Genomic DNA, 25,152 nt, shown 5'->3' on the forward strand with positions numbered 1-25,152 from the left:
TATTAAAAGGTGATTGGTCGGGAATAATATAGGTTAGAGAGACGGGACCGTCATGGACCGCATAATCACAGCACGACTATTTCGGATGGTTAAGATCAATGTTACCATCTTTTATATAGATACCGGATCTGGTTCGAGATCCAAACTAATTTCCATGATCGGTAAGAATTATATATTCTTGTCATTCAAAACATCTATAAGAATCCAAACTAATTTCCATGATCGGTAAAAATTCAAAGATTTTTTTTTTTTAATTTTAAGTTAAGAAACTAAGAAGATCCATGATCCGATAGTCACCTCGGGGGAACTGAATTAACATAAACCATAGCAGATGGCGAAATCCTAGCATCTTGTGCCAGCTCGTCCGCCAGAGTATTTTGCGCCTTTAAAATATGTTGGATAGTAAAGTTGGGAAAAAATTCCTTACATTGCAGAAACTCTTCCATATGTATAGTGAACGCCGGCCATTCTATCGGTGTAGACATCATCTTCACCAATTGAAAACAGTCGAATGCAAACACCACTTCTGAAATTTATAGGATCTTCATGCACTCCATCGTCCATATCAAAACTTCACTTTCAACATGTAAAGGGATAGACTCATGCGAATAGACATTGCACCCATCATCGTATCAGTGGATCCATTTTTTTCTATAGACTCATCCTTGTCCCGTATAAGGATCATGTTTCTTCCATGCTCCATCAATATAACACTTGTCGGCACCATGTAGAAGAGCTTTCTCTACAATATATAGAGGTTCATGATAAAATCATATATTCTTATCATTAAGATTTTGAGAATCCCAAATTAGAAAAATGTATATTAAAGTCTGATTGGTTGCATCTGTAGGATTTTATGTTGTAGCTGTAAAATTTTAGTTGTGAATTTTTCAAATAAAGCATGATTAGTTAACGTTGGTGATGATTGGTTGGACTGTAGCAAGTCACTTTAGCTTTAATTTTTATTTACAGTCATAAAAACCACAAATCATGCTTTATATTAGTTGTTAAAGCTACAACTAAAAAATTAAAGCTACAGCCAAAAAAAAAAAAAAACTAGCTATAAAAGTCTTATTTTCTAAAGCCTCATCATTTTGGCTCTAGGAAATTTTAAACCTACATCTCTTAAAGCTAAATCAAAAAATCTTACACACTAAATTCTAAAGTAATTTTTTTTACAGTTACAGCTCAACCAATCACCCCCATTATACATTTATATTAAAATTAAACTTATTATTAATATTAAAATTAATACTAAAAATACTAATATTTGAAAATTAAAATAAAATTTAGAAGTTAATTAGTTATTGTAGAAATTACAAAATGATTATGATGTAAATTAATATATGTAATTTTTATTTATATATGCATGTGAAACTTTTTTATTTATATACCATATATATGTATACCTATTTTTAATAGTATTTGTAACATATACACATTTTTAATAGTATTTGTAACATTTTGTGGATTATATATGTAAGAAATATATTATGAAGTTTATAATAAGGCGTACATATTTTATAGAAAGGAGAAAAAAAAACATTTTCCAAAGCAGTTGAAAAAATGTTCAAGAAAATTAGCTTTCCACAGCCAGAAAATAAAAGAAACAATAGACATGATTGTGAGATTTAAAAAATTAACCAAAGCTTGATTGTTTTTAATTAGTGATGTGGAGATAATTAAAGATGTCAACAGTAATCACATCTTTCTCCAATCAACCTCTTAATATTTTGATGGTTGACAAAAAAATCGTGTTGGAAGTGTGTGTTGGACCCAATTTCGGTTAATATGTAAATGGGCCACGATCAACTAAATGGGCCGCGAAGAGTTAAAGTCCGCAGCAAGCACTCGAGCTCCAAAAGGAGACTTCGAAGATCCAGAGATCGCGGAACGATTGCTGAGATCGCGGAGCAGTTGCGAATATCACGAGAGCAGCATGCTATAAGAGGAGGTGGATGCATAAGGAAGAGGACACGTTAAAAACCCTAGGGAGAGGTACACCCACACTTCGACCTTGTTTTCATCGACCATTAGATCTTTTCCTTGAACGATCTGATTGTAACATTCGATCTGGTTTTACTCATTGTATTCAATCTCATTCATCAATAAAAGTCTATTTTTGCCTACCGGAAACTGATTATACCGTTGTGTTCTAAAGATATTGTTGCCTACATCATTTATCTTCTCCTGATTAAACTTCCGATTAATACCAAATTCGTAGTGTAGATTTTAGGATCTGCAGTGTGCATTATATATTGTGAAGCTTTGAAAATATAGATTTTTTTTTGGTGAATGAACAATTAGCATAGAACAACAGTTTTGGTGTGAAGTGTGTCATAAGGATTAAACAAATCTTCTAAAAATTGTTTGATTTTTATTTTTTCTTTTGCTTATATATATATTTAATTAAAAGAGTTTAGTAAGATGAAAAAAATTAAATATTAAAAAAAAACTAGAAAATAGGATAGATAACAAGAAATAAAATTGTAACGAGTGTGTAAAGAACATTAAGCGACACTACTTTTCTTTTTCAAGTATCTTAGCCAATCGTTGACAATCAGATTACAAAAGTGTGAGTGTTTGTCGTGTTTCATTGGGTCTGGGCTGGAGCTGGGCTGATTTAGTTAAGCTCATTAGCTGAAGGCGTCGTTGACTCGAGCAGAAGCAGACTGGACTTGAGCTGGACCATTTTTGGCATCTGAAAAGAAGACGGACCCATGAGCGATACGGCGCAGTATCGATTAATGAAAATATTTATATCTTCATCTCCCTCGCGAAACAGGGGATGATCATTACATTTTGTTATGCTAACAGAATAGAGAGAGAATCAAGAGCGAAAGAGAGTCTTATCTCGGCGAAGATCGCGACGGAGACGGCGGAGAGATGATCGTAATTGAGCCACTTGAGAATCTGATTTCTGGTGGTGTATTTCAGAGGTAGTCTCTATACGATCTACTTGGTGTGATCCTTGATTGATTGTAGTAGAGGTACCAAGACTGTGTATTGATTCTGATGATCTAGTGAGCAGTTGAGAGCACTGATCTGTTCCCGGACAGTAGGAAACGAAGTCGGGGTGAACAAAACTTTGTGTTGATTACGTTTTTTTGTTTTCGTATAATCTGCAAACAAACAAGAGCAAGCCAAGATCAATATCAAACAATCTCATCGAATTAAATCATGAATAAACACTAACAAGTGGTATCAGAGCACAAGGTTATTGTGCAGGAGCTTATTGCGAGTGATCATGATCTAAGGCGCTAAAGATCCTATGTGTTTTGTGGATCTGTGTGTTGGATCGAGCTCGGATCTTGATGGAGTCGGTTACGAGGTTTGAGATGGAGAACTTGGATGGTAAAGGAGACTTTGGGATGTGAAAATTCAAAATGCTGATGCAACTTGAATTGCATGGACTAGGAAAAGTACTGCAAGGTGAATCTGGTGAAGTATCATTGGTGAAAGATGATGATGATTTGAAGCTGCGAGCTAAGGAAGATCCAGATCCTAAAGCTAAAGAGAAAGACACTAGAGCAAGGAATCTGATATGCTCAAGTCTTACTAATATCATGCTGAAGAAAGTAACGAAGAAACATACTGCAATGGAAGTCTAGAAAGCATTAGATTCTGATAATCAAACAAAGACATTGCCAAACAGAATCTATCTAAAGCAAAGCTTCGCGAGTTTCAAAATGTCTGAGCAGAAAACGATTGAAGAGAACTTGGATGTTTTTCTAAAGCTAGTTGATGATTTGGTGAGTCTTAACATCATGGTGTCTGATGAAGACCAAGCTATTCAAGTGATATCTAGTTTATCACCTTAGTATGATTATCTGGTACACACGTTGAAGTATGGAAACGGTAAAGAGACCTTGACTCTAAAAGAAGTTACTACGTCTGCTTACTTTAAGGAAGCTGAGTTAAAATAGAAGGGACCTACAGGAAAATCAAGGTCGGGAGCTGAAGGACTTGTTGTTTCTAGAGGAAGAAATTATAAGCGTCAAAATTGTAACTAGAGAAGAGGCAGAAGTAAGAGCAGAGACAACATATTCAAGAAGAACTCTAGATCACAGACAGCAGCCAAACCAAGAGACTTGTTCTGTGGAAGAAAAGGTCATTTCAAAAGGGATTGTCCCGAGAGAAAGGAAGGAAACAAACAGCAAACAGCCAATGTTGTTGAGAACAAGGAACTTCTTAATAGCAAGCGTACATGATACACGTGATCAATGAGTTCTTGATTTTGGTTGTAGCTTTCACATAACACCAGATAAAGAAGTTCTATTTGACTTTAAAGGAGTTGATGTAGGAAAGGTGTTAATGGGAAACAATACCTACAATGAAGTGAAGGGAATTGGGAAGCTAAGGATTATGAATCGAGACAGAACAGAAGTGATCTTGGCTGGCGTTTGCTACATGCCATCAATGGGCAGAAATCTAATCTCCTTTGGACAATTGGAGAAGAGTGGGTGTAGTTATGAAGGATCTGGATTCAATGTTACATTCTTTAAAGAAGGAAAGTGTGTGATCCCAGGAACTTATACAGAAGGTTTGTATTTCTTAAAGGGAAGTGTTCAGAAAGGAGTTGTTGCTGTTGCTAAACCAGAAGTATACAACAAAAAGATGACATTCAAGATTGGGACACATGGGACTTAAGTGCATGGATGAGTTAGTCAAAGGATACCATCTTGATGGTAAAGAAGTTCACACACTTGAATTTTGTGAGGATTGTGTTCTCGAAACAGCACAGAAACAAAATTTTCAAGAAGGAAAACACACTTCCAAATAGGCTTTAGAGTACATTCATTCGGATTTATGGAGATCTCCTGGTGTGGAGGAGAGCCTTGCAGGAAGTAAATACTTCATCATGTTCATTGATGATTATTCAAGAAAACTATGGATTAATTTTCTAAAGTCTAAAGATGAAGCATTTCAGACTTTCAAGGAATGGAAACAACATGTTGAGAATCAAACCGAGAAGCATGTGAAGTGTCTTAGAACTGATAATGGTTTGGAATTCTGTAACAAGGCGTTTGATGATTTGTGGAAGAGTTCTGGGATCAAACGACACAAGACATGTGCTTACACTCCTCAGCAGAATGAAGTGGCTGAGAGAATGAATAGAACGATTATGAACAAGGTTCGAAGCATGTTAGCTGAGACAGGGTTTAGAAAACAGTTTTGGGCAGAGACAACTTTAACTGCAGTGTGATCAACCGTTCTCTTATGTTGTCATTGGTTTTCAAGATTATAGAAGAAGTCTGGTCTGGAAGAAAGGTCACACTTGATCATCTTCGAAGGTTTGGATGTGAAGCGTTTGTTCATGTTGTACAAGACAAAATGAGTCCTAGAGCTGCTAAAGGCTACTTCTTAGGATATCCTCAGGGTGTAAAAGGTTACAGAGTTTGGATTTCTGAGGATGAAAAATATATTATCAGCAGAAATGTTGTGTTCCACGAGGATAAGATGTTTAAAGATACTGTAGAAAATGATCTTAAGGAATCTAAAAAGACTAAGAAGGGAAAGAGGGTTTCATTCAGTTTTGATAAGACTTTTGAGAATTCATGATTAGGTGGAGTGTTATCTGATGAACATAATGAATCTTCAAACTCATGATCATAGGAATCATATAGCTCTGAGTCTAAAGTGGCTGAATAGAATGACACAGAAGAAGCTCAAGAAGGACCGTATACAGAAAGCCTAAGTGACTAAGTCTTGGCTTGAGATAGAGCTAAAGAGTTATAAGAAACCATAAATGTATGAGGACGGAGGTGATTATGTTGTTGCTTATGCGTTGCTGTGTGCTCAAGATGTGGAAATAAAAGAACCAAAGATTGTGGCTGAAGGGATGAGAAGCAAGTATTGGAAATACAGGAAGCTAGCTATGAAGGAAGAGATTGATTCTTTGGCTAAGAACATATGTGGCTAGTTGTTGATAAATCAGGAAGGAATAAGATTGTTGGTTGTAAGTGAATTTTCAAGTACAAAGAAGGCATTCCAAGAGTGTAACCACCAAGGTTTAAAGTACGGCTTGTTGCTAAAGGATTCACTCAGATAGAGGGTATTGACTACAACGAAATCTTCTCTCCAGTGGTTAAACATGTCTCGATTCATCTTTTGTTATCTGTGGTGGTTAACTTTGACATGGAACTTGAAAAGTTAAATGTAAAGACAACTTCTGCTTCATGGTATTCTAGATGAGAAAATTTATATGAATCAGCCTGAAGGGTTTATTGAGAAAGGAGACGAGTCTAAAGTGTGTCTACTTAAGAAATTGTTGTACGGTTTGAAGCAGTCTCCAAGACAGTGGAATCAATGGTTTGATGAGTTCATGAAAGGACATGGCTATAGTCAGAGTGTTCATGTTCCATGTGTGTATTTTAAAGGAAAAACGTTGGAGGAAAAGTTTTCTTACTGCTCTACGTGGATGATATGCTAATAGCTTCTAAAAAATGAGAAAGATTCATAAATTGAAAGAAGTCAGAATTTGAGATGAAAGACTTGGGAAAGACTACTCACATCTTAGGAATGGATATCATATGTGACAGAAAGACATGAATTTTAAAGCTCTCACAGGAGGAATACTTGAGACAAGTATTGAAGAACTCTAATATGGAAGGAGCTAAACCAGTTGTTACCCCGGTTAGATCTTAGCATAATTTGAGAAGATTAACTAAAGCAGAGATCAAGGAGGAAGCTAACTACACGGACAAGATTCCCTATGTTAGTGCAGTTGGAAGTCTAATGTATGCTATGTTTGGATCTCCACCTGATTTGGGATTTTCGATTTGTCTGATCAACATATACATGTCTCAACTAAAAAGAGCTCATTGGGATGCTGTCAGATAAGTTTTCAAATATCCAACAAGAGCATTGGATGTTTATTTGACGTTCAAGAAACAGGGTGAGTTTGAGTGAGTTGGATCGCAGAAGATCAGTTTCAGCTTATATTTTACAAGTTGGAGGAAACACTGTCAGTTGACGAGCCACACTGCAGTTGTATTGTCAACAACAGAAGCTGAGTATATGGCTCTCATTGAAGCAGCTAAGGAGAGTAAATGGTTAATGATGATTTGCGGTGAATTGGGTTTCAATTTCAAAAGCTACAAGTTGTACTGTAAAGCGCAGAGTGCAATATGCCTAGTTAACAATGCAGTTCATCATGGCAGAACAAAGCATATGGATTTTAAATACCATTTTATCAGAGACAAAGTGACCGAGGGTTTCGTAAACCTAATCATGGTGCACATTACTCTAAATGATGCAGATTTTTTAACAAAGTGTTTACCTTGTCCGGCATTTCAAAGAGGCCTTGAGATGTCCAAGATCCACGTTTGATAAGGTGCGGTGGAGCTCGAGGTGGCTTTTTCGGTTTGGTTACCTCGCAAAAAGAAGAAGAAGCAAAGGGTAGTACAAGAGAACAAAACTGACTGTTTTAAATCATGTGGTTTAATGCGATGGAAGGAGGAGTAGAAGTTTATTTTATGTGGAGGACCGGGTAAATTGATTTGACGCATGTAGAAGATTGGGGACGATCTTTGGTCATTTTAGTTTCGTCAGCATCCTGAGAGGATAAGACGAATGGTCACTCACGAATCTAAGTGAGAAGAGAGTAGATAGGGAGCATGATCTATAGTTACCTTAACTCGGTGTTGAAGCTGAGTGGTTTGACTGTTAAAGGTCAGAGTGATGGAGCTGAAGCTTAATCATCGAAGAACCGTCAGAGCTGACTGGGTTAGGTGGAGCTCACGGCGGAGATGGTTTCTTCAGAGAGCTAGGGTATCGCGTCATGCAGAAGAAAGAGAAGGATTTCAAACAAATGAACCGACAAAGGTGGAGATTGTGAGTGTTTATCGTGTTTCATTGGGTCTGGGCTGGAGCTGGGCTGATTCAGTTAAGCACATTAGCTGAAGGCGTTGTTGACTCGAGCAGAAGCAGACTGGACTTGAGCTGGGCCGTCTTTGGCATCTGAAAAGAAGAGGGAGCCCATGAGCCCATGAGTGATACAATGCAGTATCGATTAATGAAGATATTTATATCTTCATCTCCCTCGCGAAACAGAGGATGATCATCACATTCTGTTACGCTAACATAATAGAGAGAAAATCAAGAGAGAGAGTCTTATCTTGCTAAGATCGCAACGGGGACGGCAAATAGCTGATCGTGATTGAGCCACAGGAAAATCTGATTACCGGTGGTGTATTCCAGAGGTAGACTATATACGATCTACTTGGTGTGATCCTCGATTGATTGTAATAGAGATACCAAGACTTTTTGTAGTGACTATGATGATCTAGTGAGCAGTTGAGAGCACCGATCTCTCTCTCGACAGTAAGAAATGAAGTCCGGGTGAACAAAACCTTGTATTGATTATATTTTTTCGTATTCGTATAATCTGCAAACAAACAAGAGTAAATCGAGATCAATATCCAACAATTTCATCGAATTGAATTAAGAATAACCACTAACACAAAGTAACCCTAGTATTATCCTTACTGAATAATTGATCTCATAGCCTAAAGCAAGTTGTAAAATTCTGCATGGACAAGTGAGACAAGACCCGATTACTTATAGTTGAACCAAAGATTTCTTCTTCCCCATCATCTGTTTCGTTTACCAAACTGCATCCATAAAACTCGTCATCTTTAAACTACGAGGTACCAAATCGATATCAAAGTCGTATGATTTCACTATGGGACTCATGAGATTTGTTCAGGTTCATAATAACTTAGGTGGTCCTCTACTCTTTCAATAACAAAATTATATTCTTAACTAAAAACATTCATCAAAGATCATTTCTTCAACATTGTATACAATTAGTTTACATAAATTCTCTATGATAGTCATTGTTAGTTTATTTTCACAAGAGAAAAATGACCAACAAAAGTTTACCAAAATGTAAATATATATTTATACTCTAAGATTGACTAATATACACTTAAGATTTAGATTTAAGGGGTGAAGTTTTGAGAGTAGGATTTCAAATTTTAAAAAAATTAAAAATTAAAATTAAAATTTTAAAATAAAAAGTGGCTATTATGTTTTTTTAAGTCTATTTTGGTGACAAAAACTTAAAAATGTCTATTTAAGAAAATTACCATTAATTTATTTTACTATCAAATTATAAACACAAGGGTCTGACTGGTGACCATTCGGAAAACAAGAGAAACGAATAGAAAAGAAATATACGGGAATAAATATCAGGAATGAAAAGGAATGGTTGTTCCTTCTCAAATTTAACAATGAACTAGATTTTGACCCGCGTTTAAGAAGCGCGGGTATTTTTTTGGTGACCGTAAACTCAAATATTAAATGAATTTATGTTTATTATTAAATATCTAAAATATTTAAAGCTGTTTTATTATTATTATTTTAGTCGGGTACAATGTTTTCATTGAGTTTTCATATCCGAATCAGACTTGTGGTCGAACCATAAGATCTAGTAACTCATATATAGTGGAATAGAATATAATAAAATGAATATAGTAAAAGTATCTGAAAATCAAAAAGACCGTTATTAACCCACTGAAAAAAAAAATAATTTGTTTTTTTTTATAAATTTTTGATATATTAATATATTTTTGACTTGTATAAGAAATTTCTTTTAACAAATATTGTTAAGTTTATTTATAAATATATTAATTATTAATCTACCAAAATAGTGAAGCAAGTATTATTTTTTTTCCTTTTTTAATTTTCTATCAAACTATTATCAATTTTTTTTAAAAAAATATCACTTTGTGACAGATATTTTATTATTAGAAATCCATACAATTTAAATAATGTTCCATTTATATGTATTTATGTATAAAATGGTCTTCATAATTTGGGATTTTGTAAAAAAAAAGGTCTAAAGTTAATTTGGTTAATTTTTTTTTCTGTAACAAAATTTAATTGGATTTATAATTTTCTTTTCTGAATGGATTGTATCAGTTAAATTATCTTTTTAAGTTAAATGTCCAAAACTCAATTAATAATATTTATTTTGCTGATAACAAAGTGAGATTAAATAGGGATAACATATAATATATAAGGAATATCAAAAAAAAAAAGGTCCAAACAACCTTTACAAGTAGATTTATCACGACTGCTTCCCTTTTAATAGAATAGACTAGATTTTGACCCGCGCTTTCAAAGCGCGGGGTTATTTTTGAAACATTCCAAATTTATTTGATATAAATTTGTATTTTAATTGTATCTACACTTAGATATTACAATTGATAAATCATATTCAATGTTTTGAAATCCGACCCGGCCCGCAGTTAAATTGCCAAATTCGGTGGTTCATATGTAATACATTCTAGTTTTCAAAAAAACAAAAACTGTTATTTAAACATTCTATAAAACCCGTACCAACTGTTAAAACCCGATATCTGGTTATCGGTTGAACTGATAGATGACCCAATATGTAATCCGGTTTGATTTATTATTATATTTAGAGTATTGTAATATATATTCATGAACGTTCAGATGAATAGTGAATATATTATGAAATTGATATTCCAATTTTAATACAATTTTATTCCAACTAAAATTCAATCTTGTTAATGGATTAATATTTGATTGGATGCATACTAAAGTAAAATAGATTTGAGCATCAATAATATGTATACGTCTATTACAAATTAATGATTTACGTTTGCAAAAAAAAAATTTGTTTATTTTGTTAGTTTACTTTTGTTATTCACATATTATTAGATACTTTTTGATGTTTTGTCTATGGCTTATTTTAAATTTAAAAGTTAATTTCATTATTCGCATTAGAAATGTATATATTTATTATTTTAATTTTGATATATATTTTTATTATATTTATTTCTTAATTTTTATAATTTATATATATAATTATATTTTTAAGCAATTAAAATATTGACTCTTACTCTCTAGCTTCGATTTATGTTAATTTTAATGTTTTATGATATATTTGTGTTAATATATTTGTTCAATTGGTTTATATTTGATATATATATTACATGTGTGTTTGAGTAACCCGTAAAAAATATATTCATTAAACTATCAATAGTAATATGTTTCATCATATAATTACTATTAATATTTATTTTATAATATATATTTATGTATATTTTAATACTCTAACTATAAGAATTATATTTTTATGTATTTGGTGAGGGTTTTGAACAATTTGTTTTTTTTTTTTGCATTTGGATTAATATATAGTTGTATATATATGAATGAATAGATATATTATATATATAATTATTTATTACATTAATAACTAAAATATAATTGATTAGTTATTTGAATTTCAAATTAATATAAATTAAATTCATTAGTTTAAAAAATAATAGATTAGTTAGTTAGTTCCTTAATTTTAGGTATGGTGTATATCTCTATAATATTATTTGAGAAGTCAGTTTCCTATGTGTCGCTCTCACGTTAACTCTCACGATGGTTGATTACACTGATACCCTTAATGAATTAATTTATATTTAAAATACTATTATTTATTTATTTTATTTAGTTTCCTTTTAAAAAATTTCCAAAAAATTACACATATAATAAAAAAGGAATTTTTTATAAAGTTAAAAAAAACGAAAATATATGTATATATAATATGATTTCATAAAAAAGGAAAGTTCACAATGTAGTAATATTACATTTAAAAACTATTTTTAAATAACATAAAATATAATTTTGAAGTAATAAAATATTTTTTGTATATCTATATTTTCTTAGATGAAAATTATAAATTTCTATATAATGTAATTTCATCAAAAACAATTTACACAGATAATCTTGATATTAGAAAAAAAGAAATATTATTTCTTTTAAAACATAATTTTAAACAATGCAAAAACAATTCAAAATAATAAAAATAATTTTATATATTTATATATTTTCTTAGATGATTACATAAAATAATTAAGTTACATAAACTGATATATGTTTAATTGTCTAAAAATCGTTTATAATTAGTAACATTCAAATGTTTTATTTATTTTATATATATTTAGTTGACTATAATATCTTTCAATTACAGCAAAAAATATCGATAAATTATATTTTAATTATATAATATTATTTTTAAATACAATCACATTTTTACTGCTTATTTTTAAGAGATATTCAAAAAACTAAAAATAATTTTCAAAATAAACATCGTTTGATCAAATAGTTACAAAATAGTTTAATGAGGTAAATATATTATATTTTATCATTATTAAAGTTATTTTTTCTTAATATTAATTTTTTTTTTAATTTTATGTTTTTATGTTTGTAACTTAATAGAACCATAATCATAATACCAAAGCAAATCTGAATTCTTATTTTTCAATATTATTTAAAATAAATTTTAGTCTCCATTCAATAAAGCAAAGACATAAAGTTATGTAGAATTTATAAACTATTTTAATTATTGTATATATTGATATGTGCTAATGAGCTTTCAAAAATGTATCAGCTACTTACGCATGTAACTTCCTATTGATCATCGCTTTATTTTCTAATATATATTTTACAAACATCAACATATAATTTGATAAATATTATGGAAATACATGAACATTTGACTTAATTATAATAAAAAAAATTATACTTCATTTTGAATTTGAAAGAATATATGTAACTCAATATACTCACAACATGAGTGATTCGATTAATGCAACTTATATCTAAAATCATAGATTTAACTACAATAAGAATATATAATTTTATAAGAATAGTAATTTATTTTATAAATATAAATCATAAGACAACTAAAAGCATATTAAAATGAAAATAGAATATTAACCAACTGCTACAATTTAGTTATTTTGAAAATTTTATATATATGCGTTATATTAATTTATGTAATTTGGAATCAGACACTTTAGTTTATTTTTTTTTATTTCATTCTAAGCACAATATATCTTAAGTTATACATAATCTTCATAAAATATATTCACATATCTAAGACAGCAACCACCTAAATGCAAATAAGAAATTAACCAAAATTTTAATATATGGAATAAAAATATTACACTTGAATTTCTAGATGCAATCCAATTTACCCAAATGATAACTAAATCGAATGAAAAAAAAAACAAAATCGATTAGATATAACATATATAAAATCATATGTATAATTAAAGTAACATAATATTATTAATATAAATGATGCATATAAAGTATAAATAATTTAAAATTAAAAGTAAGTAGCAATCAATTATTATAATATATTTACTTTAAAAATATTTATACCCGTGCATGAGCACGGGAAAATCACCTAGTTTAACAATTAAATTAGATATGAATAGAAATAATAGGAAATATAATTGAATATAATGGTCCAACCTAGACTATTTGTAAGTAGATAAAAATTGCTTCTGTTTTAATAGTATTGATAATTTTGTTTTTTAATTCTCTACAAAAAAAAATAAGAGGGAATGAAAGGGAATTATCTATCTTATTAAAACTGAAGTACAAAATGAGATTGTTTGGAAACATGTATATGAGTTTAAAAAATAAGAGTGTTTGGTAACATGGATTGTAGTCTTTTAAAAAAATATTACTTTTGTTTGGAAATAAAAATAGTAGTATTTAGCAAAAAAAGTAATGGGCTTATGTTATTAAGAAAAATTGAAAGTCCATCATATTATAAGAAATTATCTATTTGGGTCAGTTTTAAAATGAGTCAAATCATTTAAACTTTTTTTTTCAAAACTAACCATAAAACAAAATTTAAACTTTATACACATATTTCAAATCAAAATAATAATTCAAAATTGATTTACATCATAAATTAATTGAAAAATATACATATATTCAAAAATGAATTTTTACTAAACTCTTTTTCAATAACCATTACTTTTGTTTGAAAACAAGGATAGTATTATTAAGCAAAAAAGTAATGAGCTTATGTTATTAAGAAAAATTGAAAGTCCATCATATTATAAGAAACTATCTATTTGAGCCAGTTTTAAAATGAGTCAATCTAATTGCCTAAAACTTTTTTTTCTAAACTAACCATAAAACAAAATTTAAACTTTATATACATATTTCAAATCAAAATAATAATTCAAAATTGATTTATATCATAAATTGATTGAAAAATATACATATATTCAAAAATGGATTTTTACTAAACTATTTTTCAATAACCATTATAAAAAATGTTGTCAACATATATATAAGAAAAATACAATACGAAGCCCAATTTGAAATACCAACTCAAATTATGATTTTTATATTTCATATTAAGTTTTAAAAATATAATATATGTAATTATTTATATGATGGTACATATAAAATATGATTAATTATATGATGACAATATACGATACATAATAATGACTAGGGATGGACTTTCGGTTACCCATACGAGTTTGGTTCTGATCGATTTGCATTTCAGATTTCCGGGGTCAAAGATTTCAGCCCTATTAGGATGTTTCTAAATTTTGGTTTGAGTGTGATTCAGACCTTTGCGGGTTTGGTTCGAGTTTGGATCCATTTAAATTATTTTTAAAGTTTTAAATCATTATATATTTTAAATTTCTCAAAATCTATAAATAAAATAATATATTTCCTATAAATTTAAATAACATATGTCAGAATACCTAAGCTTAACATATCAATTGGCATTTAAAATTTTTGGATACAAAATCAATAAATATTTTAAGTATTTTTGGTGATTTGAGTATACCTTAACTATTTCAGATATTTACTTTTGACTATCTATATATATTTTCAAGTATTTAAACCAATTTAAAAGTATAATTCTTGATGTTATATATATGTTAAATCTAAATATAATTAAATATATAAGTATCTGAATACTTCGGTTCGGATCAGATTTGGATCTCTAAATAACAAAACTTTGAATAATTTGAATATTTAATCAATTTATGTTCGGGTTTGGTACTATATTTTCGGATCGGTATCGGGTCTGTTCCTCGGATTCATTTTGCCAAACCCTAATAATTACATGAAAAACAAATATTAACATATTTTTCAAAATATACATCCGCGCAGGCGCGCAGATTAAATATTAACATATTTTTCAAAATATTTTGCTATCAATTTTGGTTCGGGTTTGGTATTACATTTTCAGATCAAGATCGGTTTCATTCTTCAGATTTTGATTTTTTTCAAGCACAAATATTAACATAAAAAACAAGTAGCAAAATATTTTTGAAAAATACACCCGCGCGGGTGCGCGGATTAAAATCTAGTGGATTTTAATAGTCTTTCAGTTAGGATATATCATGTGCAAAAAGACATTTGTATCATCCAACAAATCTAAACAAATGTATATAATCAAAGAAAATGATATACAAAACCAAGATCAACCAGTACAAACTATGAGGAATAAACAAACATTTAAACAAGAAAGGTGATAAGTCTGATTTAAAGTCTTTCTACCATTTTCTTTGACTTATGTATTGATTTACACAAACAAATAAACAAGAATGTGGCAGATGATAAATGTTTTATTAGTTTGTTAACACTAATGTAATAGTTATTTTGCAGAGAATAATGGACTTAATTTCCTATATATAACGTCTCTTTTCATAATACCAAGCTTTGGTTTGGTCGGCATGATCACTATACTTTTTTTTTGGATCATTATACTTTTTTTTTGGATCATTATACTTTTAATATGATAGATTGTCTTCATTCTCCAAGCCATGTGTCTAATGTCTTTGAGTTAGACATTGTTAGAACCAGAGAGAAGACCATTTATACTATTAAAGCAGGATCCTATTTTAAAAATTACCTTAGCCTGCCCTTTCTTTACTAACATTGCATGTTTCATTAAGGGCAATCAAGTAATTTTAATAACACATCTATATTGGGTATTTTTTTTTATCCAGCCCACATCAGATCTCTCTTGGGCCATTTGGGCCGATTAAGAAATCAGATCCAATTCTCACATTTTTTTTCCTTTGGGCCATTGAGTCCAAATTCAAATAATTTTTTTTCAACTATACTTAATTTTTTTTCTTAATATAATTTAAACATTCATAAAAAAATTGAATTTTTTATTGAAAAGTATAAATCTTTATTAAAAGTATATAATTTTTTTATTAAAATAATAACCACATAATAAAATTAATTTATCAGAGTTATACCAATTTAATTCATTAAAGAAATAAAGTTTAATTTTTTAAACATAAATAGTCATTTAAAATAAAATATGATAAATAAAGATAAAAAGTGTAAGTCTTTTATAAAATAAAACACAAATATATGAAAATATGACATTTCAATTGGAAAAAAAAAAAAATAAACCCGCGCTTTGAAAGCGCGGGTCAAAATCTAGTTATTCCTTGTGGAAGGTGATTTTTTATAAAAATGTTAGAGAATGCATTTATTCTTTATCATTCTTTGGTCAGCGTTCATATCCAAAATGGCTAAACCGATGCATGAAAACTAATGGCCGCGATTTTGTTTTTATATGACAGACGCATCGCAGCCTTCAAATAGTTATCAGCAATAAATAAGCTGATCCTAGTCATTCGTAATATGGTCGTTGACACCAAACAAATAAAACATACACGTACCTATTGATAAAAAAAAGAGGGACTGAAATGTTCAACAAGCAAATGACATCGAGCTGAGTTGGTTAAAACGACATACGACAAATATTATTAGCACTAATCATTTGTTCTGTAATATTCAATTTTATGTCGCTGTAGGTATACGGGCAATCCAACTTTGGATGACGTTTTGTTTTGATTAAGTTATTAATTAGGTTTACTTTTTACTTTGGATGATGACGTTTAGTTGAAAACCAGTCCTAAACCAGCTGAGTACTTGACCGACACGCAGTGCTGGTCCGCAGTTCTGTGGCGCCTAAAATCTGTTTTAGGAAGATTATACCCCCAAACAATTTTTTAAAAATTTAGTTTTCTAAACTGAACAAAAATCTGAAACTTTTTTGTTAATGCTGAAATTTCATCAAGAACCCTAATAGATTGATCTACCATACTGATAAAATGATGACTAAAACGTTTATATGCATTTAACATGAGGTTACTTGAGAATACCAGTTTCAGATTATACCACTTTGTCTTGTAGCTACTACTTAGTTGATTTATTTTTTTGTTGCCAGCAACACTTTTACAAAATCATGAGTAATTAGAATAACTTTATTTTACTTTAATTGAAAACAGAGAAATGCATAAACTGGTAAATACAACCTAAGATAACGATCCCTTTGAATTTAGTTTAGTTTGTAAATTTTATTGAATCCTTCAGTTGTAAGTAGGAGAGAGTGGGAGATGAGTATTAACAAGATGTTTCATGTTTGTTCTTAGTTTTAGAAATACAGACAAAAAATTTTACTTTTTTGTAACCATGAAGAATGAAAGAGGAGGAAAGATGAAAATTTTTGGTAAATCAAATGGCATCGATTTGGAAAAGAAAATTAGTTGATTTGTTCTACTTTAGATTAAAACTATTTAATATACAATATATAAAAACAGAATCTAGATTAGTAAAAAGGAATCAAAATCGATCAGATTCATTTAATTATTATCAAAAAGAAAGGAAAACAAAGAAATAAAAACATAGGTTTCGAATCCGGACTCATGAGACAAAATAAAAGAACACAAGCCACTGAACCTAAGAGAACCTTTAGAGTTTGGCATCCTTAGACCATCTTTAACCCAGGTTATAAGTGGGTTTCTTAACCTTGGGGTCCCACAAAAACAACAAAAATCGATAACAGAAGTGATGAATTAAGGATCGGTAATGGGCTGTTTTCTGCACTGTTTGCGGGCTCCACCAACACGTGGCGGCCCGCAATTGGATTGAATTATAATTTTTTTTTTTTTTTAGAAAAAAAGTCAAAAACTAAGAAACTTTAAAACGCATTTAGCGTTAAAGATGCTCTTAGAAAATACATATTTTTGGCGCCTAAAGCTCTGGCTTTACGGGCTTTAGGCAAGGCCCGGGTATGCTGACACGGAGTGGTGGACGCAAAGACACCGGAGAAAAGAGGAGATCCCATCACATCGTAAGACGACACTGCCAATACAGATCAGTGAACTCGAACCTAGCTACCCCTAACAGCCCGTAGCCCACCACCACATGGCAAGACAGTGGTCGATTTAGCACCCCCACCGGAGGAGAGATGGTTTCGTCTCTGTAATTGAGCAAGATGCAGTATCTCGGAAGCGGCTGCTACTCGAAAAACTAAGAATGAAATTTTATGTAGAATTGGCAAATAAGAACAGTGTGATATACATGTAGGTATTATTAAATACTATATATTTTTCAAAAATATATACTTTTTCCGTTCCGTTAAGATATATGTTTTAGAAAAAAAATGGTTTTATAAGAATAGATTTTTTGTGTTTTCTATGAACAAGTTGTGAACTTCGAAAAAAATACTTTACTTTATTGAATTACTATTATTAAAATTTATTAAAAATAAAAATTGCATAAAACGATGCATTTATTATTGTTGTTTTTTTGGTAAAAAATAACTAGTTTTGATATTTGTTTTTAATATATGTGAAAATACCAAAAAATTATATTTGTAGAATGGAGGGAATAGTACTTAAAAAAAATCCAGTTTATACTGCGAAACTGAATCCATAATTTTAAATAGTTTTGAAACAAACCTTAATGACATACTCCTTGAAAACTAGACCGATCTGAAAATTCCATCGCAACTAATTTCTTAATAACAACATTTTAGCAAAAAAAAGTCATCTTAAAACATGGCGGCAAATGAGAAGTTTGGTTCTTCGAACTTGAGACAAAAACTACAACTAAGCATTGAAGTTTTGGGCAATATTAAAAAAAAAAACCTTTTGGGCAATAGTCATGAATAAAGATGGATGAGAATTCCAACACGTAACAATTTTAGTACCTATCAACTTAAGGTGAAAAGTTCATGCAATTATTTGAAGAAAACACTTTAAAAATAAAAAGTATTATGTGCTTCACCAATTTGGCAAATTGTGTAATTCAGAAGTGTTTCACTAATGCTTTATCTATTTCTCCTTTGCATAGTGCTTTTTCCGTCACTTACAACAACTATATATCAAACAATAATAAAAGGGGAATAAGCTCAAAGGAGAAGCTGTCCACGTCGGATTAATAATTCAGACCAATCATAGAGTTGTATTGTGCCATGTCATCTATTCCTCACACGTCAAAAATAAATCTGATTACATCGACTTCATCTTCCTCCTTTTCCTCGAAGAAACCCAGCCGTTTCACCTCTTCTCCTCTGTAACGTTAAAATTGTGACTCATAAAGCTTTATCATTTAGTTTAATCACTATATAATCTACCTCTTCACATCCTATTTTGCTGAGGAGAAGAAGAACTACGACGTAGAATCTATATTTCCCCGGTCATACCAATGTCATCAACTCTGGATCTAGGTGGCTCTCATCTCTCCCCCTCTAAATTTGTCTTACAATATATATGAAAGCTCTATGTGTATTTGGATATTGGTTTTTTTGGTCAAAACCAAATTAAGTTGTAGTTTGAAGATTGATTGGATCTGATATTTGATTTTTTTTGGGTGTTTCTATTTATTTTGAATCCACTGATGATTGAACCTGCCGAGTTGATTTTTGGGTTTGTATTTCCAGCGCTAAATCTCTGTGGTCGACCAAACACTGATCATCAATTTTGTATTTTTTTTTTTTACAATGTCAAGTGGTTCGAGGTTCTTGATGGATTGCTTGGGAAGCACTGGAGGAATGTCGGGTTAGCATTCAACTGCACCTTTCTTCTCTTTGGATCTGTCCTTCAACTCATAGCTTGTGCCATGTACTTACTACAAATCATCTCAAATTCTTTATTGATCAGTAAAAGAAGATTACAACCCACATATATATATATATATTTCTTTTTTTAATGAGATAGATGATGTTGTGGTTCTAATGAACAATGAATGAATGTGCAGCAACATATATTTACATAAATGACAATCTGGATAAGAGGACATGGACATACATATTTGGGGCATGTTGTGCAACCACAGTCTTCATCCATTCCTTCCACAACTACAGGGTTTGGTCTTTTCTTGGACTCTTGATGACCACTTACACTGCTTGGTACCTCACCAATGCCTCCATCCTCCATGGTCAGGTAAATTAATTACTGAAGGAATTTTTTTATGTTTTGGTAAGTTATTCGCTTAGATAGATTAGCTGGTGATGTTGTATTCGGGACCAAGCAAGCTGGTGTTATACTTCACAGGGGCCACAAACATTCTTTACACATTCGGTGGCCATGCTGTTACTGTGTATGATTTTTTTTTACCTTCTTAGCCCCACTAATCCATGTATCGTAAGGGTATAGTCAGAGTTACAGAGATTGATGAAAAGGACCACTCCGTTCTTTGTTTTTCTATTCACACATTTACTTCAATTAATTATGTAAATTGAATTTGTGTTCATGTGTTGTTGGAGCAGAGAAATAATGCATGCGATGTGGAAGCCGCAGAAGTATACGTCTATTTACCTGTTTGCGACTCTGTACGTTCTGACGCGGACGCTGCCTTCTGCGTCTGCGGTATATTGAGCGTTTGGCGATTTGCTTCTAAACCATTCAAATGCATTCACTCTCCTTCCAAAGAACCTTTTCCGCGACTTTGCAGTGGTGCTCATGCTCATCCACCAATTCATCACGTTTGGGTTCGCCTGCACGCCTCTATACTTCGTGTGGGAGAAGCTGATAGGCATGCACGAGTGCCAGAGCATGTGCAAGAGAGCCGCCGCGAGGCTTCCTGTGGTTATACCCATCTGGTTTCTGGCAATCATATTCCCTTTCTTCGGTCCCATTAACTCCACCGTGGGATCACTCCTCGCCAGCTTCACCGTCAACATCATCCCTGCGGTGGCTCACATCTTCACCTTCCGCTCATCCGCTGCACGTGAGAACTCAGTGGAGCAGCCGCCGAGGTTTCTAGGAAGGTGGACAGGAGCTTTCACCATCAACGCATTCATTGTGGTGTGGGTGTTCATAGTTGGATTTGGGTTTGGTGGTTGGGCCAGTATGATAAATTTTGTTCACCAGATTGACACATTCAGACTTTTCACGAAATGCTACCAGTGTCCTCCACCGGTAATGGCTTCACCTCCTCCGATCAGTCATCCTCATGTCAACCACACTCATAGCCTTTGAGCAACAATGAGCAGACACGGTTGGTGTATTCCAAGGAGATAGATTTGGGTTCGTTTGTTTAGATCTTTACCAAGGCTCTTTGATTTTCAATTTTAGTCGTCAAGTTTTACTATCGTCTTTCATGTTTGGAAATTAACGTGGACAACATCGTATCTTTTTTTGGTCAAAAGGATAACATCGCCCAAAATACTCCCAACGATTCGACCCGGCAAACTCTTAACTAATATCATAATTTTATAAAATACTCAAATAAATTGGGTTAGTTTTCAACTTTCACAAATAAAAATTATTATTTGTAAACTTAGAAAAACAATATATCAACAATATTCTTTTTCAGGAGAGAAAATAGAAAAATACACCAGAGACAAATTCATCTCTATTATGAAATTTTTCAATTTTAGAGAAAAAAATAGAAGAATACATTGGATATGGTCTAAAGCATGGCCTACGTAAATGATCGACGTTGAGATTTCAGCTTTTCTGATTCTTACTATTCTAATGTTTCAATATAATTTGAATGTTCCCTTTTCTTTATAATATAATGGTCTAAAAGTATTTTTTTGTTTCACTATATAAATTGTTTTTAAATTTCAATGTAACTTTATACTTATTGGATATTGTGTGGCCAATCAAATTATGTAAATTAATGTGTAATTGATTAAATTTATATATTAAATGACAGTTTTCTAAAGTAATAACTTTTAAATATTACAGATTTTAATTAAAACTGGAGGATATAAGCCTCAGATAGAGTGTCCACGTAGGCGAAAATAATCTGTTAATGAAAAACTATTTTTTTTGCCATGTCATCTGCTCTATTTGTTTTTACAAAATGATCTTTTAACTTTTTACTTAAACAATTATAACCGAAAATATTTTTTAGTGTAATATATTATTTATATAAATATAATTATATTTTTTTTACATAATAGTTTGTAAAGAAATATTTAGTGTAAATAATATCATAATTTTATTAAATACTAAAACAAATTGGACTGGTTTTCAACTTTCACATATAAAAACTATTATTTGTAAACTTAGAAAAGAATATATCAAGAATATTCTTTTTTTTATGAGAGAAAATAGAAAAATACATCGGAGACAAATTCATCTCTATTATGAAATTCTTCTATTTCAGAGAAAAAAAATAGAGGAATACATTGGAGATGGTCTAAGGCATGACCGACGTAAATGATCGACATTGAGATTTTAGCTTTTATAATTCTTACTATTCTAATGTTTCAATATAATTTGAATATTCCCTTTGTTTTATAATATAATGGTTTAAAAGTATTTTTTTGTTTCACTATAAATTTTTTTTATATTTCAATGTAACTTTATATTTACTAGATATTGTGTGGCCAATTAAATTATGTAAATTACTGTGGAATTGATTAAATTTATATATTAAATGACAGTTTTGTAAAGTAATAACTTTTAAATATTACATATTGTAATTAAAATTGATTACATTTTGAAACATATAGAGTAATTTATAAACTAACTCTATATAGATATGAAGACAAAATTATAAAGTGGTATCACCTTGAATTTCTCTCATTCTGTGCATTCCTAATAGGAAGGAGATAATCTACATCTAATATTATATTACTCACAGTATATTAGAAATGGTCGGACTGTAAACCAATTAAAGATGATGCAAGGAAGAACTAAAAATGTATTTCCAGTTATCATAAATATATAATCCATTGACAACTACTTAATTATGTTCAGTATATGACAACAGAGAAGAGTTTTCATACCTTTTAATATTATAATATCTCACTATATTAGTGGCTAAATCAGTTTTTTCTAGCACAAATATTCATTCCATTCTTTGAGTTTAAACTTTTCTATCTGATAATGTTAGTAGTTTGATCCCAAAAAAAAAAGAAACGGTCGAACTGTACATTGTAATTGGAGAAAGAAAACAAACAGAAATCAACCGAATACTTTTAAGGTATGTGAAACAAAAATTAGAAGTAGCAATTCTCTCCAATTAAAGAATAAGACAATAAAATTATAAAAATACAAAATAAAACAAAAACTATACACATAAAGAAAGATTAAGTAAAATAAAATCATAATATAATTTCCATAATTGGTAGTGCGCAGTTACACTAAAAAGTCTAAATTTAGAACATACATAGTTTTATTTACATCTTTAAACCTATTATCTAATTAAAATGATTCAAAAAAAGTGTCAGCATGAAGAGTTAGAAAATATATGATAAAATATAATACATAAGGTTAAAAATACATTATCACTGATCAATAAAAAATCATGTTAGTAGTAATAAAAATGAAATGACAACACATTTATTAAAACCATATAACGGTACGCAACAAGGTGTTATTTAATATAGAAACTACAAATTAATATGCTCAACGCAAAGACACATAAAAATGAGACATCATATTTACATATATTTAAATAAATAATTTTAAATATATTATATTCTTAATAATTTTAAAATTACTTAAAAAGAAACTAAATTATTAAAAAATTAATATACAAATAAAACTAAAGCAATATTTTGTAACATCAAAATAATAAATTAATAAAAAATATATTATGTTAATAAAATAGATTTTATATTTTAAAGACTTCTAATTCATGTAATATTTCAAAATTTGTTTAGTACAATTAATATTTTACCATTATATATATTAAAATAATATTCTAGATCGATATTCAATTGTCAGTTTTTAACTATTACACGTAAAAAATATTTATAAGTACGTTTTTTTTTAAAAGGGGGTTTTATATTTTAAGTAGGTTATTGGAGTACTTTTTCTTTTCGTGAATTTATTCGAGATGAGATTCCGATCTTTTAAACTAAGATAATTTATGTTCTATACATAATTAAATTTTTTTTACATAACTCTAAAATTTCGGACTTGATTCTTCATATTTTATTAGTTAATTATGTTACATATAATAGAAATACCTACTTCAAACTAAAATTATATAAAAAAAACAAATTTAAAAATTAGTTATATATAATTTAACATACAAAAATTCACATACAAATAAAAATTATAAATGTAACAAATTTAAATATATTATCCGCGCGTAGCGCGGCGAAATGATCTAGTATATATAATACATAAATAAATTTGGCAGAAGTGTAGATCAACTTCTCTTTTACTTTACATTCCTCTAGGGCAACTTCAATGTTTTTCGAGAAATTTTTTATAGGTATATAACTTTTGTTTTAAATATATATTGTTTAATAAATTTTCATTAGTTTGAAATATTTTGTTTTCATATATTCATGGATACTTCAATATTGTTTAATACTTTGTGGCCGGTTGTATTCTATAATCTCTTTCAATATTGGATGATTTATGTTTACATGATAGTATATTAAATATTTAAACAGAAAATTTGGTATTTTATGATTTAATTAAAACATTGTATATAGGGATAATTTGTAAATTACTCCATTAACAGTTTGAAATTTGAAAATTACACCTTCTATTTTATTTTTTGAAAACTACTTTTTCTTAAATATGAATTTACATTTTTACCCAAATTCATATTTCAATAATTGAGATATAAATTTGAAATTAATAAGAATAATATTATTATAATTATTTATGTAAGATAAATTTGTGTGTTTAGATAACTATGTTATTTAACTATTTAAAATTTTACAACAACAAGATAATGTAAAATAAACAAATTATGATTTTTTTGACTTCATCATGAAGTTTATATAAATTTTATTTCATGGATGGGTGAGTTAGACGTCTCTGTTACTCGTGAGTAGCATTTTAATTCTTTTTTTCATTAGTTCAGTACAATGGATATGGTCAAAAGGTCAAGCACCTACCAAGTAGCAACTAGCAAGCGAGTGTTAATCGTTAGAGTTTTCTCTTATTTTGATTTTACTTTGATTTTACTGAACAGGTGGCTTATATGGCTTTGGTGGGATCATTTCCCTTTAACACATTCATGTCTAGATTTCTCTCTGGTATTGGGACGGCTGTTCTTGCTGTGTTTTATTTTGAAAACATACGAATACATGTACATTAAAATGTATGAAACCAATAGAGTTTA

The 25,152-nt window shown here is 30.0% G+C and overlaps 1 protein-coding gene across 1 annotated transcript; it reads left to right on the forward strand.

Moving 5' to 3' along the window:
* Nucleotides 1–18,985: 18,985 nt before the first annotated feature.
* Nucleotides 18,986–21,273, forward strand: LOC106452299. The gene is made up of 4 exons (XM_048740764.1): nucleotides 18,986–19,333; nucleotides 19,615–19,664; nucleotides 19,864–20,048; nucleotides 20,375–21,273. Exons 2-4 carry the CDS (start codon nucleotides 19,631–19,633, stop codon nucleotides 20,744–20,746), a joined length of 591 nt encoding a protein of 196 aa, XP_048596721.1. The 5' UTR covers nucleotides 18,986–19,333; nucleotides 19,615–19,630; the 3' UTR covers nucleotides 20,747–21,273.
* Nucleotides 21,274–25,152: the final 3,879 nt, after the last annotated feature.

The sequence above is a fragment of the Brassica napus genome, chromosome A9 (assembly GCF_020379485.1).
Source record: "Brassica napus cultivar Da-Ae chromosome A9, Da-Ae, whole genome shotgun sequence".
Lineage (NCBI taxonomy): Eukaryota > Viridiplantae > Streptophyta > Magnoliopsida > Brassicales > Brassicaceae > Brassica > Brassica napus.